The sequence below is a fragment of the Eumetopias jubatus genome, unplaced genomic scaffold, assembly GCF_037043125.1.
Source record: "Eumetopias jubatus isolate StellerSeaLion01/CBP00866 unplaced genomic scaffold, mEumJub1_p1.0 scaffold_5, whole genome shotgun sequence".
NCBI classification, from domain to species: Eukaryota; Metazoa; Chordata; class Mammalia; order Carnivora; family Otariidae; genus Eumetopias; species Eumetopias jubatus.
The window spans coordinates 147,078,492-147,095,777 of NW_028274811.1; the positions used below are offsets into that span (position 1 = coordinate 147,078,492).

The 17,286-nt window shown below is 43.8% G+C and overlaps 1 protein-coding gene across 2 annotated transcripts in view; it reads left to right on the forward strand.

Moving 5' to 3' along the window:
* The window catches only part of SEMA5A (semaphorin 5A), a 307,625-nt gene that overhangs the window by 228,591 nt on the left and 61,748 nt on the right, over window positions 1-17,286 (forward strand). For both annotated transcript variants that reach the window (XM_088023722.1, XM_028122663.2), the window contains exons 12-13: window positions 1,165-1,346; window positions 7,415-7,558. In XM_088023722.1, coding sequence (XP_087879848.1) covers window positions 1,165-1,346; window positions 7,415-7,558 — 326 coding nt within the window. The remainder of the gene's footprint in view (window positions 1-1,164; window positions 1,347-7,414; window positions 7,559-17,286) is intronic.

Consider the following 17,286-nt stretch of genomic DNA (forward strand, 5'->3'; position numbering starts at 1 on the left):
CTGTTATGCGTGGCTCGTCTCTCCAAGAAGACACTGAAGGCCCTGCGGAAACTGAAGGTCACAATAGGAGCTGCATTTTTATCCTGGCTGGACGGGGCTGACAGCAACCTTGAAATTGGGGTTATTTTCTTCTTGGGAAAAGTCTGCCTTTGTGTGTTCACTCCCCCTCTGGGTCGGGTCCGGTGAGTCCCCTCCAATCCAGCTCCAATTCCCTCCTCTTCGCTTTTTATGGAGAGAGCCAGGCATGACAGGGCGTTTTGGATTTTCCTCCATCTTCGTGGATGTAAACGGTTAGAGTATTGACAAGAAGGGAGGAAGGAGAGCTTCGTCGTGGAGGCTGGAGATGACCCACCAGCCACATCAGAGCCCGCGGACGTGTTTCGTGGGGATTCTTTCCTACCGTATTTGGAGAAATGACGGGACAAATGTAAAGCTCACCTGTATTTTCACAGGGTGTTGGCATTTTTCTGAAATGATGACGTGCGGGTACGGTTTGTAGCCTCTAAAGAATGAATCGCTTTGTCCATGGAGTCCTCTCTTGTGAGGATTGATGGGGCTTTAAAAGTGCCTTCCTAGATCCTGATCCTGGCCCCGCGTGCTTGCTGGCCAGCCAGCCCCTCTGCCGCCGCCTTGCCGGGCCCAGAACTCGGTCCTCTGGGCCTTGCACCAGTGCCCGGGATCAGTGGATCACTTTCGTGCCCAGCCCTTGCAGACTTGCCGGCGCTTGCCGGGTGGTTATAGTTGGCTCCGCCCGGGATGTGCCTACCCAACTAGTACAGTTCCGGTTGCTTTAATAGGGCTATAAATTTAATGTTGTCAGTTTTTGCGGTGACATTTGAGCTAGGCCAGGTCTGAAATGGAACTGTTTGAACTTCCTTTTTTTTTAAGGGACGTAAAAATGCAGCAGAGTGGCACATCTGTGATTTTTCACTCCGGTTCTGCTTGTTCTTTGGGTTTCTCACGTTAGTGGACAATTCTGTGGTGACCTGATTGCTAAGCCATTGGCATTCTTCACACCCCTCCCCCTCCTCCAGCACTGTCTCCTCTTTAATGGTAACATCAAAATATTCTAAATGTGGTCTGATGGTGCCATGAGAGACCTTTCAGTTTTCCTGTTTACAGCCTTAACCCTTGCTGACTCCTCAACTTGTATCCTCCTCCTAGACGAGGAATCTCACCGTGGACGGGCACTTCGGCGCATGGTCTCCGTGGACGCCCTGCACGCACACGGATGGCAGCGCCGTGGGCTCCTGCCTGTGTCGCACCCGCTCCTGCGACAGCCCGGCCCCCCAGTGTGGCGGCTGGCAGTGCGAGGGCCCCCGCATGGAGATCGCCAACTGTTCCAGGTGCGTCCCCAGCCCCCAACACCGGGTGCACCCCCTCCCCCGCACCGGGGCACCCCCGTGTGGGCGGGCAGACTGGGGAGGGGTGGGAAATCCTTCTTAGCGCACATTCCCTTTTCAAGAGAGAGGTGGCAAAAGACAGGGACACTTACCACATAAAATAATGTGATCTATGGAAGGAGATTCTAAATTATAAATCTAAACCTGTGCAATATGTTCATTGCTAGATTAGGAAACATATTTTTAATGGGCATGGTGTTACTGGACTGGTTTGAGGGAAATGTCCATGTCAATCAAAATCATCTTCTGGAACATCCAGGCTAATAGTCCCTACTGGTAGAACGCATACATTTGTTGTGAACTGACCACAGGGATTAGACCTGGCTCTTCACAATTGCCTTTTCCTTTGCCAGCATCAGTGACCCCAGTGTCTAGAATCACGTGAGTGCTGTCGACCCTCCACCCTGACCTCGCCATTAGGTGGTTCCTGAGAATGAAAGCAGGTCTGAAATCAGATTTGACCACACCTAGACAACTGACACAGCCAGTTGGTGTAAATGATGGAGTCCCAGCTCCCTGTCCCTGAGGCGTGCTGACATGGACGCACGTGGAGGTTTATGGAAAGCAGATGCGATGCTTCTGGCGGCACATTAGCCAACATTTTAGTCAGACCGGGCAAAGGGAGCCTCTGCTATCAAGGCAGACACTTCATGAAAGACAGGCCCCAGTCTTGCACCTGATCCCTGCACAAAGATGCATGCATAGTATATCAGCTCACCCAATCCTAACGCCACTTAATGCATCAAAGGAAAATTATTCCTACGGCCCATGCATGTACTAATAAGCACCCCCTCGTGCAGATTCGGGAAGCGACATGCAGTTGGCCTCCTCTGAGTGTGAGCAGCAAGGTAGTGTAGTTTTGGTAGTCTCAGAAGCTACCCATTGAGTCAGTATTCCGAAATCTGTAAAGGACAGATCTGGGGGAGCAGCTAGAGTGCACATGTCCACGCGTATACAAGGCACATTCACCGTGTTTGTACTTGGACAGTACAAGTGTCCTGGGGCCGTGGTCCTCACAGCAACTTGTCCGTTGCCCCGTGAAAGAATATTGCTAACCTAAATACCCCTCAAACACTTGTAGATTGGCATCTAATTTTTTTTCATCAAAAGTTTTAATGGTTGCGAAGAGGTAATTTTTGTTACATCACTATTTAAATGTGTAATGGAATCTCAGTGGCTTAGTGATTTCATAGCTACCTGCCCATTTAAAAAATCAATAAGCAGGCTCCACTTTAACATTTAGAAAATTTATGTGTTTCCTTCTTTAATTTCCTATTTCTGTTCTCTTTCCCTCATAGAATCTGATCCTAATATTTTACATTTCTTTGTTTAAAAGTCTTATATTGGTCACTATATCATACTTCTCTACAACTACCACAAAAACAAATTATATGAATGACATTTGAAAAGAAAATTTTTATTTCTGATAACCATAGGCTTTACATTTTATTTTTTATTTTTATATTTTTTAAGGTTTTATTTGTTTATTTGTCAGAGAGAGAGAGAGAGAGAGAGCAGAAGCAGGGGGACCAACAGAGGCAGAGGGAGAAGCAGACTCCCCCGCTGAGCAGGGAGCCCGATGCGGGGCTTGATCCCAGGACCCCGGCATCATGAACTGAGCTGAAGGCAGATGCGTAACCGACTGAGCCACCCCGGCACCCCTAGGCTTTCCATTTTAAATATGTATTTTGCAAATTAGCATACAGTGAATCTAAAAATCATAAATATTACACATTTTGATAATATTCTAACACTAAAAAGTGAGGTTTTATTAGAAACCCATTCCTTCAGGCAATTGTTTTTAATTCCCAGCTACTTTTCCTATTTATAGGCACGAATGCAACCTCTTGCCTGATTCAGGGAGGGCTTAGCATCAATTCCATTCCTAGGTTTTTATTTTTCTAGTTACAAGCACCGACAGGTATGACTCCCATAAGTTGATGGAAATACAAGATTACAGCATTTTCCCTCACTTCTCTGAATTCTTTCGAAGTCATCTGCCAAAAGCATGGTAATCTAACACCAAAGATTGTTTTTATTGGCCCATATCACTTGATAACCTGCTTATGTTGGTGTTTAATTTTGTTGGAAGCAAAAAAAAAATTGCAACCCACCTAACCTGCAAGCCGACTTTTTTGCTCATTCAGTACTGACAGATACTTCCTCCGTTTGTGCAGAGCAAGTCAGAAAGCCTTTAAGAAGGCTGATCAGAGGATTCCAAATTAAACCTGTTATTTGTTATTTATAGGCACCTTGTCCAACCCAATACACTCAGAAAGTGTTGGGAAATTCCAAATATTGCTAATTCAATACATTTTGCAAATGTATCTTTGAATTTTTTTAGGATTTATTTATTTGTGTGTGGTGGGGGGAGGGATAGAGGGAGGAAAGCAGACTCTCTGCTGAGCACAGAGCCCTTTAGACCCTGAGATCATGACCTGAGCCAAAATCAAGAGTCAGACGCCCAACCGACTGAGACACTCGGGCGCCCCACAAATATATTTTTGATTAAATGCTTTTATCACATCACATCATTTAAATATGTTTTTTCAATATCCTGGAGCCCAGATTGAAGTCATTCAATGTATGAAATGAAATCCACAATATAAAGTAATTAGCTAAGCCAGACTTTCTAAACAGGGCCAAGTCAGACTTAGTATCGAACAGAAAAATCTGGTTTTACGTTATAATTAAAATGGACATTTGACTGTGCATCCGCATGACATCATGACACTTCTGAATTTTAATTCGTAAGAGAGGAGGCAGGGAACCTTGGGGAGAGGGAGCGGAGAGAGAACTATAACTAGCCTGATGGGAAGGGAGAAGGTCAGAGGGAGGGAGGACAGCTCTGTGCTGTAGGCCTGAAAAGGACTCAGCTGATTGCACAGGGAGCCCTGTACATGGGACAGCCCTCGACGGTGGTTCGAGTCTCTCAGCTGCCAGTCCTAGCTAGCCATGAGGGGCTGGAGAAATGAGTGCCTCCATCCCACTGTGGGGCGTGGCATCCAGTACTCTGTGCTTTGACAGCTAGGGGGTAGAAGCAACCCGGGCCTTAACAAAGCTCTGCTCTGCTCCGTAGTATATCTGAGCCTAGGACACCCCGGCTCAGTTAACATCCTGGTACCGAGTAACCAGGAGAACGGTTCCAACAGTGATTCATTGAGTTGATTTCCCGTTTCCTCTGCTGCTTCTGATGTCGTAGCTTGATTGTTTTACTACACTCAGGTGCTCCCTCTCCCCTGCACCCGTGTGCCATGAGGACACAGCATCTTCTGTCTTAAAACAAGCATCAGGAAAGCTTCTCAAATCAGTCTTCAAGCGCTCTCCTCACTTGCTTGTTAATTTACGGTATTTTTTTTTAAAGTATTACCTCGTTTCCATGAGCCTATTTAGAATGCAGAAGCCTCTGGGCAGGTCTTCTGTGACATCCCTAACACAGCAGATCAGACCAGGCGATGGCACTCTGAGCGAGCCCAGAGTGCGAGGGCACTTCCTACCCAAGAGGAGAGGCCGGTCGGATGCGGAGCCGCAGGATGCGAGGACCCACTCTGTCCTCTGCTCTCCTTCTCCTCAGGCCAGCCCAGATCACTTCACAAGCCCTTCACAGCAGCGCTACACAGATTCGATTATTTGTGTGACTGCAGAAAACAGGCACATCACCATTGCATTATGCACAGCATTCTTTCTATAAAACTAAGATGGTTGCCATCTAGGCATGGGAGAAACTTCATAAAAGTTACAGAATGTTACTGTTTGAAGGTTATGATCAGTGTGGAATATCCTCTTTGATACTGTTTATGGAAAAAAAGGACAGTCAAGTGCATGACTGCAACTTGTCTATTGATACATCTTTGGCTTTGGTTCTAGTTCAAATGCCATCCTCTGAGCCGACCTGCAATATAATTAGTGGTTATTTTAAGATTAGTAATTGAATAAGTGAACCCATTTTAGTGATGCTTTAAATGCATAGTGGGTTGTTGTGGACGGACTGAATCCTCGAAATGATATGTATGCTGATATATGCTTACTTGGTGCTACTTAATGGCTACAATGTCCGGTCCTAAGCAACATTTATAAGACTGCAAACCCGGGTCCATACAATAGACACACACATAGACAATTGCACTCATGTAGTTCTTCACTTACTATATTTCTGTTACTTATACACACTTCCATTTACCCACTTCTCTGTCTACAACAGGTTCCCTATATTGTAAATAGACAGTATCACAAGTTGTCATGTTTATTAAATGGTTTAGGAAATTAAGAATTAGACAAATTTAAAAATTACACAATTTTGGAAGCAGTGTTTCCTGCACTACCTAGCCATTTTGACAACATAGAAGGAAACTTTGAAAGTAAAAATGTCATTTTATTTATGTTGAAATGGCTATTTTTTAGAAAATTCAGTGAATTACTTGGGTAACTTTTTAAATTGTATAGGTAACAGGGTATAAGATACTAGCTAATTACCTTTATGAGCAGCTTGGGAGGATTTGTCTTATTTTGTGATTACTTGGTTAAATTATCATAAAGCAGCTTTATGATAAGATAATAACATTAAAGTATCACTATATATTTTATTTATATCATGAAGACGTTTCAGAAAGTAGAGAAATACGAAATATACTAAGAATTTTCTCAGAGGAATTTTCACTTGAAACTATCCTAGAAATTATATATTCAAATTATTATTTATACCTTGAGCTTCAGTGGCACAGTTGCAGACCTGCATATTTTTAAGGGAATGTATAAAGTAAAAATAAGAATTAATGTCAGTTGATTTTTCCCAGTGGAAATGAAAATCCTATGAGACTAACATACTATAGAAATGCATATGTGATCTGTGAAATGTAAACATACCCCAGCTGCAGTAGACTGCTCACATGGGAGTTTGGATTCTGGATTTAACAGATATTTTGACAGTTAAAATTTTTAAAAATGCTTACAATTTGTTTTGAAATAGCAGGGACTAACTACTAAGTTAGTAGTTAAATATCTTCCTACTAAGGAAGATATTTAAATTATAAACATTCTGAATACAGGCATTTCAAGGGAAAAGTACAATATTAAACAAAAAAAAAAATTCCTCTAGCTGTCAGTAGTGGTTCATTTTATAAACCACTTTTATACAAGCTGTTTATTTTATTTTAATTTTATGTTTTATATGCCTTTCATCTTATATTTATTAATAACATAAATACAGTTATGTGCAGTTTGCACTGCTTGTTTATATTCTATATCTTTGTCAAACTGTAAGAAAATAGCCAAAAATCTGAATTTCACGTACCCTTCCTTCATTTTTAATAAACTTTGTTTTAAAGCTTTGGACATTATGATGCTCTTTATCAATATGAAACCTATCGAGAGAATTACTGATTTTTGTTGATGTTAATAGATTTTTAAAAGTGAGCATTATAGGTAGTTTTAGATGCTATTTCGTTCAGATGTGCACTTTTTATAGATTCTAAATGATACAGTACAAGTCAAAGCATAAACTCTGGAGGCTCAGGGATTTATCTCTAATTGCTTTTCAGCGAAATAAACTTATTATTCATTAGTTTAACATTTTCATAACCAAATTTTTTAATAGTTTCTAATATAGAATTTTCTCAGAGGAATTTCCTGAAATTATTATAGAAATTCTACATTCAACTATTATAGAAATTATATATATAGATAGAAATTTATATATATTCAAATTATTATTGATACCTGGATATGGAACAAATTATTATATCTTATTTTTAGTGCACTTTAAGCGCTACTCTCCAAGGTGCAACCTGGACTCTAAAATCAGATAGCCAGGAGGAGCAGCATCTCACCGAAACCGAGAGTCCCGTGACACAGCACGTCCAGTCTTGTCCGGTGGTTCTGGTTCCCTTTCCCTTCCCAGCCCACAGTCCAGCAGTCCACACGCGGGACACATGAAGGCCGTTGGCGGTGGGTGCACACAGGGAATGGACTCTGAGACAGTGTGACTTTGTGACCCCGCTGCTTTCTCTCCCCAGGAATGGAGGCTGGACCCCCTGGACCTCATGGTCTCCCTGCAGCACCACCTGTGGGATCGGCTTCCAGGTGCGCCAGCGGTCCTGCAGCAACCCCACTCCCCGGCACGGGGGCCGGGTGTGCGTGGGACAGAACCGTGAGGAGAGGTAGGCACCGCTCTGCCCCCAGCACCACCATCGTCACGCTTCCTGCCATTCTAGCGTGGCCCGGGTTCTGTGCGGGTTTAGTTTGAGATGTCGCTTAGCTTATCTGTGGCATCCTTTTCTGTTGAGCCAAATCGTCCTGTTCTCTTCCTGACATCCTTTAATTTGGATCAAAGCCTCGTGTTGACAACATCTCTGTGCCAGCCACAGCAGTGCTCGAAATGTTGGCTAGCTGAGCAGTTCCCAAGGGAGCAGAGATGCAGGGACAGTGGGCACCTCTGTGCTGGGCTCCCTGGGGACTCAGAAAGGGAGTCGGCTGGAGAAAATTTGTTCTAGTTAGAATTCAACTAGACCCGGTCTCAAAAGCTGCAGTTCCAAGTAGGACCTAAGGCGGATCCTTGGGTCCTGGGTCTGATGGAAGCAGTCGGATGAAGTAGAGTTTTCCATCAGAATTAAATCAAGCAGGTGGAGCAAGGTGAGAACATAGGGTCTGGGGGTATTTATAACCACACACTCCTCTGTTAACTCCTACCCTCAGGGAAGCTGCAGTAGAACCCAAAGGGGCATCGTGTTCCACTTGTGCTGTAAGCTTTCAGCTCCTGGGGTGGCGGTGGGGTGTTGGTTCTGTCCAGTCTCGAGTTGAACAGTTTGTTGCTTTTCATAGAATCAGATATTTGGCTTTGGCATCATAAAATCCACAGTTGTGATAGTTGGCTCTTTCTTGCATATGTAAAATACATTCTGGTTTATGATTTGGGGGAGAAGATCTAAGCAGGTGAATTTCACATCACTCAGGATTTTTATTCTGCCATACTAATAGAAATGTATTGTATCGATTGTGTGAAACAAAATGTCTTTCTGTGCCTTTTAAATTAAAATGTAGTAAGGATTGTGTCTGGTCATATGGGTTCAGTGAGAGCCTCTTATAAAAATACCGTATGCAGTTATTTGCTATGTGATCAAATATTTATATGGACAAAACCAACAGGTTTACTCTACAGATAACTCCCTGCTAGGCATTTATTACGACCTCAAAACAACCTGGGAGAATCATTCCTTTCTTTCTTCCCTGTGTTCCTAAATTGCCAATTAAGATTTCATTCCTTTTGTCTCAGAGGAAAATGAAAAATGATTTTTAGAAAGCAAGTTTGGTCATTTTTGAAGTAGTCCCCTGAGACAGTCTTGTGGAAGTCTATCATTTCCGATCCAATACCAGCTGAGAAGTGGGAAAGCCGATTATGGGCAAATTGTCTCTCTGCTCTTTCTAAACTTTGTAAGATTTAAAATTGTTTGGAAGTTTTACAATTCTGTGCATTGTCACATAATACAGCCCATTCAGGGAAAGTCACCTTCATCAGTGGGACGCTGCCCTGCAGACCCAGCACCTCTGCAAATCTAATGCCTGCTAGCACCTTTCTTAAGCTGAGTGCACTGGAAGGAAGATGCTATTTAGCGCTGCAGCTGACAGATACGTACATTCTGTATGTGCTTGGGATTGTTTGTAAGGCTACTACCTTTTCAGGGAAAAATCAGGATGGCTAGCGTGTTTGGGGGACTTACACTTAAAATGCTCCCTTTTTACAGAAAAAAAATTCTCATTTGGACAAGATACATATTTTGTCAATAGAGGAATCTTTGAATGTGTATAACAAATGGGTAGATGGTAAGAATAGGGACTCTGTAAGATTTTTATACAATTGAAGCTTCCCCATTGAACAGCCTTTCTAGGGGGCTATCAAAAGGTTAATGAAATCTAGAAAAAACCAGTACATAATATCTATTTCTTGGTCTTCACAAGCAAACAGTTCTGAGATTTCTTTGTTGTGTTATGTGGGAGCTGTCTCTACCTGCGTAATATAAGAGAACACCATCCCTTAGATATTTGAGAACTAAATTCAAGATTCGAGGAGATTCTGGCCTCCATGGGGAGGCACAGAAGAATGATGACTAGACACGTACACAGTAATACCATTGCGCCCTTTTGCTCTAAACACCATCAACCCCAAAGAGCTCCCAAGTGGCCGCGAGTGAATAAATTGATTACCCCAATAAAGTCCCTAAGTTAAGGCCAGGATGATAGTTAGTGACTTCATTTGGATCCAAATGCCCAGGATGTGGAGTAATTCAATGGGAATTTTATGGCAGCAAAAATCTCAGAAGTATCACATCATTTTTTCTGAAGGACCGGATAAAGAAAATAATCTAACTTATCTTTTACATGCACTTTAGAGGACGTGAACACTGTTTCTCTTGTTCTAAAATTTACTGGCAAATGATCTTGAGTACCAAGAACCCAGTAGAAGCACTGATTCCCAAAGAGGCCACTAACAAGGATAAAACAATGGACCTCTGTGTTCATACTATCAAAATGCAAGTGTCATTATCTGTATTCGTGTTCTCTTCCTCTGTAACCATAGTTCAGAAACTTCATGGCGTAAAGCAACACACATTTATTACTTCACCGTCTTAGTGGATGAGGAGTTTCACTATGACTTCCCTTGGTTCTCTGCTCAGCCAGAGCTGTGGTCTCATCTGGGCATTGACTGGGGAAAGACCTGCTTGTAAGATCATGTGGTTGTGGTTGTCAGCATTTAGTCCCTTATGGACCGTCAAATGGAGAACCTCCGTTTCTTGCCAGATGAGCTTTCCCAACACGGTCACTTTCTTCCTTAAATCTAGCAAGGAAGAAAGTCTCCTCCCGGGATGGGCAGTATGGTTTTGTATAGTGCAGTTGCAGAGTTACATGCCATCACCTTGCCATATTCTGTTGGTTAGAGGTGACAGACCCTGCCTACACTCAAGAGGGGGACATTACGCAGGGCATGAATACCGGGAGGCAAGGATCGTTGGGGTCACCTTGGAGTATCTGCCACAGTCAGTTATATGTCCCTCGGCCGTTCGTGTCCCTTCCCTGTGCAAAATGTATTTCACCTCTTCCCAAGGTCCCCAGAAGTTTCATACCATTAAATCATCTCCTCAGAAATTCCAGAATTTTATTGTTTAAATCAGGCTCAGATATGAATGAGGCTTTCTGGATGTTGTTCCTCTCAGTCTGTCAGCCTCTAAAATCAGAGTCAAGGTATCCACCACCAATACACCCAGCACATGACGGTGGGAGGGGCAGAGGGTAACAGCTACAGACATTTCGGTTCAAATGCGGGGGTGGGGTGGGGTGGGGTGGAAAGTATAGAGGAATCACTGCTCCATAGAAATTCTGAAATCTAGCCGGACAAGTGTTGGGAGTTGCTCGATTAAGTTTCAAGGCCCGTGCATAATTCTGCATGGTCCTTGGCTCTGCCTGCTGGGCTCTCATTTCTGCTTCCTGACTCATCTTTCCTTTCTCAGGGAAGTTAGTATGTGCTTGCGGCTGGGTACTTGTACCAGCCTGTTTCCTGCCAGTAGAAGTCTGGATTCTGGCAGCCTCATTCCATTTGTACTTTCTCCGTACATGTCAGCGCAAGCCGGTATTTTGGCTGAAATAAACTTTATGGGTCTTCTGTGGATTTCCTGGAGGTTTACTCTAGTAAACAAATCCACACCCACAGCTCTTTGTTGAGATAGCCCTTCTCTAGCCAGGGATCCTCCTGAAGACTGAGGGGCCACACCCTGTGGCTGGCTTGTGACGGAGACCATCTGTGGGGCCCACCCTTGCTCCTGACCTCCTGGGAGCACCCCCTGTGTAACTGAAACTACTCTGATCCTTCGGTCTTTCTGAGGTCTTAACAAAAGGTTGTGTCCTTACACCTTCGGTTTTTTATTCTCTGCCAACTGTGACAATGCTCAGAAGCTATTTATTGATTGTAGCATATTTGCCATCAGGAGAGACTCAGAATTTCCATAATTAGTCCATCCTGCTCCCTCCTGTTTGTTATTCCTTCCTGCATTTTTTTTTTTCTTTCCTCATACATTTTACCGTAAGCAGCAAGAAGACACCGGGCAGCACTTTGCCTGGAAATGTCCTTGGCCGCGTAACTCACTTCACACTGACGTGTCCCGCTTTCATTAGAACCGCAGCAACAGCCCGGAAGCTTTCAGCCTCATGTCACAAGGCTCTTCCTACCCCTGGTTTCCAATCCTGGGCTCCTCTTTCCTTTCAGATTTTGGTGGCGGTAAAATATATTTAACCTCAAGTTTGCCACTTAGCCATTTTTAAGTGTTCGGCTCAGTGGCATTAATTACATTTACAGTATTGTATAACTATAACCCTATCTGTGGCCAACACTTTGTCATCACCCCAATCCTGTAAACAGTAAGCAGTGACTCCCCATTTTCCCCTCCTCCCAGCCCCTGGTAAGTAACCTCTAATCTATGTTCTTTCTCTGTGAATTTGCCTCGTTGAGATCTTTCATATAAATAGAATCATATGCTATTTGCACCCTTGTGTCTGGCTGATTTCTTGTAGCATAATGTTTCCAAGGTTCATCCAGGCTGGACCATGTGTCAGAGCTCCACTCCTCTTTTCAGGCTGAAAAATACTCAACCGTTCGGTTATCTCGTATTGTATTTACGTCTTTCCCCATCAGTTGACAGGTGGGTCATTTCCACCTTTGGGCTATCGTGAATAATGCTGCAGTGAACACTAGCATATGAGTGTCTATTCAAGTCCCTGTTTCAGTTCTTTTGTGTATAAACCTAGAAGTGGACTTGCTGGGTCATATGGTCATTCTGTGTTTTGCTTTTTGAGGAGCTGCCACACCGTTCTCTGCAGTGCCTTCAGCACTGCACATCCCTTCCAGCAGCGTGTGAGCCTTCCAGCGTCTCCACACCCTTGCCAACACTTGTTTGTTCTCTCCTTCCCCCCTCCTTCCCTCCCTCCCTCCCTCCCTTCTTTCTTTCTTCCTTGCCAGCCTAGTAGGTATAAAGCAGTTATCTCCTTGTGGCTTTGATTTCCATTTCCCGAAGGACTACTGATGTTGAGCATCTTCTCCTGTGCTTATTGGCCATTTGTCTACTCTTTCGGAAAGTCTGTTTGCGTCCTTTGCCCATTTGCTAATTGGGTTGGTTTTGTTGCTGAGTTTTAGTTCTTATCCTATTTCCTTCTAAAGCCTCACTGGCAGCATGCTCAAAGTCTCTCTGCCACGATCCTCAGAATTCTCCTTGCATCTACCCGTTCCCTGGTCCCAAAGCCACGTTCACATTTTTAGGTATTTTCTCCAGTAGCACTGCATGTTAGGGCACCAAAATCTGTTTCGGGAGTCATTACAGAACAGTGTTACCACTGACTTGGGGCCTGAAACATTTCGTGTGTATTGGCTCGAAGTTTCTGTGGGTTTGTAGCCTGGGCACAGTAGACCTGGGTCCTTTGCTTCAAGATCTTATGAGGCTGTGGCACGCCGTAGACCATGGCTGTGGTCTCATCTGAAGCTTGACTGGAGAAGGTGTGCTTCCCAAATCCCGTGGTTGTCGGCAGCGTTCAGTTCCTCAGATGCTGTCAGACTGAGCTCTCTCAGCCCCTCGCCACCTGGGCCATTCAGGTCTGACCGCTTCATTCCTCAAAGCGGTGGCGCGGGGGCTGGGGGAGAGTTTTCTTGAAGAAAAGGGTATTGCAGTCTTATGTAGGTTTAATTGTGGAAGTGATATCCTGTCATTTTTGTCATATTCTGTTGGTTAGGAGCCAGTCACATGTCCTCCCGCCCCCCACCACACACACACTGAGTGGGAGAAGATAACGCAAGGTGTGACTTCCAGGAGGTAGGAACACGGGGACCGTATTAGAGTCTGCCCCCACTCCATTATCAAAGTTAATGGGGGCTTATTATAAGTTTTTTTTATTATTTGATTATTTTTTTATCATATGATTCTTCATTCTATTTTTCTCTGTCTCCATGGGGTGTGTTTGCTTAGCAAGCCAAAGTGCTTCTCCTTTACACGTCATTCCTCTCCCCTCATGGGTTCTCTTAGCTCTCTCCTGGGGTAAAAGTTAATAGTAGAAGGAACTCAGTGTGTGTATAGTTTCTCCGGCACCACAGAGATTTGATTATTCCGGTATGGACCAGGAAAGGGATAGTCACTTGAGCCAAGCCAGGAGAAAATGGCTCTGACAGGGTCCTGGCTGGTTCAGGTGGGCAGGGGCTGCAGTGAGAAACTAGCACGGACCAAACCAGAGCAGAGCGCAGCTCATAGCATGAAGAGAAATGACCAGAAGTGATACAGTGTCGAGAATCTAGTCCACATGGGGTTATGAAAGGTAGTTCTTTTCACAGAGACGAGGCTTGTGGAAAAATTGATAATTTATGGAGAAATATTGCTGGTTTATTAATTCACTTTTAAATGCAAAATGAGAATGAGCAGTCACGGGCAAAATTAAAACCTTAATTTTTAATGCATCACAAAATACATCTGTGGCTTTCAGTGCTTTAAGATACTAGAGATCCAGGAGAGCCACTAAAGCATCACCAATGTTCAGCTGTTATGTGGCCAAAGTTAGCTGTGTGTAGAGGACTAGAGAAATGAAGAACCACTGGCTGGTCCATTGTGTAGATAATTTTATTCATAAATTAATAAAAATCCTTGAACAAGCAGAGTTGCCAAGGTAACCTACTTCTGATCCCTGTTGTTGTCTGTGACCGGGAAGAATGCTGGAAACTCAGTTGGGTAGTTTAACAAGAGGCACATCTGTCAGGAGCACGTGTTGGTTGGGGTGGTGGCGCAAGGGGGTCAGAGGGACCCTGCTTCCAGGAAACTGCAGGGAATTCAGTGTTTGAGCCTTGTAAGGGCTTTGCCTCTAACCAGACTCTCCTGGGTGGATTTGTGAGTGAAAACCCAGACATGAAGGGGCAGAGCTGGCTAGCCTAGCAATTTCTACTTCCCTCCTGACCTGCCTTGCAGAGGGTGACATAGTCACATATCTGGTGTAGCTGTTTTCCCAGGACTGCTGTAATAAGAGAAAGAGAAAAATGGAAGGCAACTGGTGGACAACTTTAAAATGCAGCCAAATATATCATTTATTGACACTGGTCGCAAGTGCTATGCTCCACGCAGTTTTCAGGCTCGACTGCCGTGGATTCAGCTATACTAACATGCTGAGTCTTTTCAGAGGTGGCCTGGCATAGGCAAATATGAGAAAGTGTTTGTGCGCTGCGATGTGTTTTGCTATGGGAAAATGGTAACTCCCTTGCTGTGCTTTTTATTAAAAGCCAAGTGTTTTATAAGCATATTTAGCAAGATTTTCCTTTGCCCTCTCTATTCTTCTATTGCTTGTTTTTGTTTCTGAAAGCTAAAATGAGGGTAAGGAGTCCCAGTAGTCTATACCTTTTAAATGTCGGTGAATTGGCCTGGAAACGGGAGGTGGCCTTCTACTTCTCAATTTATCCACAGCGAGAGAAGGTACCCATGGATATTTTGAATCAAATGCTGCCAGATCTGATGTTCTGAGTTTTCTTTTCTCTCAAACGTGTTGTTGAATGGCACCTTCCTCTTGGGACAGTCTGTGCACCGACACATATGTTAATAATCCTGGGTAGTCAAGGATGTTTTCCTTCTTGCAATTCTGCACGTTTGCACATGCTTCCTGAGGCCAAATTCTTTTCATCTGTTGTCTCCTCAATTTTGTTTTGGCTCTCCTATGTAGAAGTCCCACTCTCTTAATTAGAAAATTCCTTCCCTTTCTCCGCTACATGTAAGTGTGTCCATGGCCCTGAACTCTGAGAGTCAGAGCCCTGGGAGGCTGGGTATGACTCTGGAAGAAGGAAACCTAATGCTTCTCTTTCTTAAAAATTGAGAAGATACAAGAGAGAGGATTTTTCGGTTCCATCGACTAGTCTTCTGTGTGACCCGTTTAGAGAAACTCAGCCATGTGCCTTAGTGGTTCTTGCCTTTGGCGGCTTCTCTGCCATGACATATCAGCTCTCTCTACCCAGAAGGATGAGTGTCTCCCATGTTCCCACAAATGGGAGGCTGACATGTGACTCCTCTGTTCGTCTCTTTGTTTTCCTGTGCACTCACACAGTTGCCGCACCTTCGCCCCACTCTACCAAGTCCAAGTGCGTCCCTTTTCCTCTTTCCACCACCATCATGTTTGTCTAGCTTGGAACACCTCTCCCTTGCTTTGTTGCAATCCATTCTCTCCTGGTTGGCATTTGCCCCCTGCTTTTCCTGCTGGTGGGGCCTTTGGAGACTGGACCCCACACTTACGCATGGAGAGCTCCTGAAATCCCAGGGAGCTCCAGGCGACCAGTGGGATGAGGCAGAAATCCCTGGAGACCGGTCTTCACTCTGGAACTCGGACAGTGCTATTTTGTCTCTCGACCTCTGTGGGACTTTCTTGATTCCTTGTAAGTAAGTTTCACGTTCTTCCTCCTCATAAAAGTAGGTGATGCTACTTCCCATCACCTTCTTCTGTTCTCTTCTCCCAGGTCACCTTTCTAACTTCACTCTTCCCATTTCTATATTCTGTTCTTTTCCACGATGGTGGCCATTGCTCGCTTTGCCTCATCCTATGGACTCCCCTTGGCTTGGCCTGGCTCTGACCTTTCGTCTGTACCTGCCTCTGAAGCCTTCACATTCTCCACAGAGTTTTCCTGGTTTGGTGGAAAAACACTTGAATCTTATCAGCATTTGCCATCTGGAAACTGCACTCTCCAAATGACTTGTCCTGGTTTCTGGAAAGCAGCTACCATTTGTCCTTACTTTCTACTCATTAAGATAGTATTTTCTGTTCTGGGCTTGTGTCCATTTCCCTGTATTCATCTCAGGTTGTAAATACCTGTCGTATGGAAATGCGCTTTGTAATGTCCTTTGTGTAATGCCCTGCAGGATTTAGCGTTTATTGATAACCATGACATTACAGGTGACTGACTTAACCTCGCAGATAAGAGTCTCTGCCTCTAGAACCCTCAGTTTGTTTTTCAGAGTCCATCATCTCTCATCGTTCTGGAGGGGAGGGGGGTGGGGGGATGGGTTAGCCTGGTGATGGGTATTAAAGAGGGCACGGTCTGCGTGGAGCACAGGGTGTTATGCATAAACAATGAATCATGGGACACTACATCACAAACTAATGATGTAAGGTATGGTGATTAACAGAACAATAAAAAACATTTGAAGGGAAAAAAAAAAGTCTGCCTCGTGTCTGAATCCAGATGGGGTGGGTAGAGAGATGTCAGAAAAAGTCTTGCATGCTACTCTCCTCTAGCAGCTAAATTTCTGTTTAGAAGATGGAGAACTGAACTTAAATAGTCCTTTAAATTGCCAGATATGTCTCACTATGTTTGCTTATGGGTAGAGCAATGTCTTCCTCTCTAGAGGCTGTAACCTATAGAATGCCAGGCTGTTTCCTTCTTGTTTTTTTGTTTGTTTGTTCCTTTGTTTCTCTCATTTGGCTTCATTTCACTTGTAGTATTAAAGGCTGAGGAGAAATTTGACTCATCTAAGGCTAAAGAAAGCCTTGTAAAGTTGGCTAGTAATTGACAATATGAATGTATATTTAGAAGTACAGCATATATAAATAGGACCAGTGTTTGTAAATAGTTATTCAACTTTCCTGGAATAACTGGTGGTCTTTTAAGTTAAGGTTCTTTGACATCATTTTGAGAGTCTACAAATAAATTTAAAAATACAGTAACCTAAGGAGTGTATGGCATGAGTCTTCCTGCTAAAATCAGGCTTTAACTTTTCTTTAGTTTATATTAATAGGATTATGAGCCTTATTTGATTCAAGAATGAGAAATGAATTCCAAATACACTTTTGCTGATTTTGTGTTCACAACCTACTTTATCTTTCAGTGTTTGTGTTT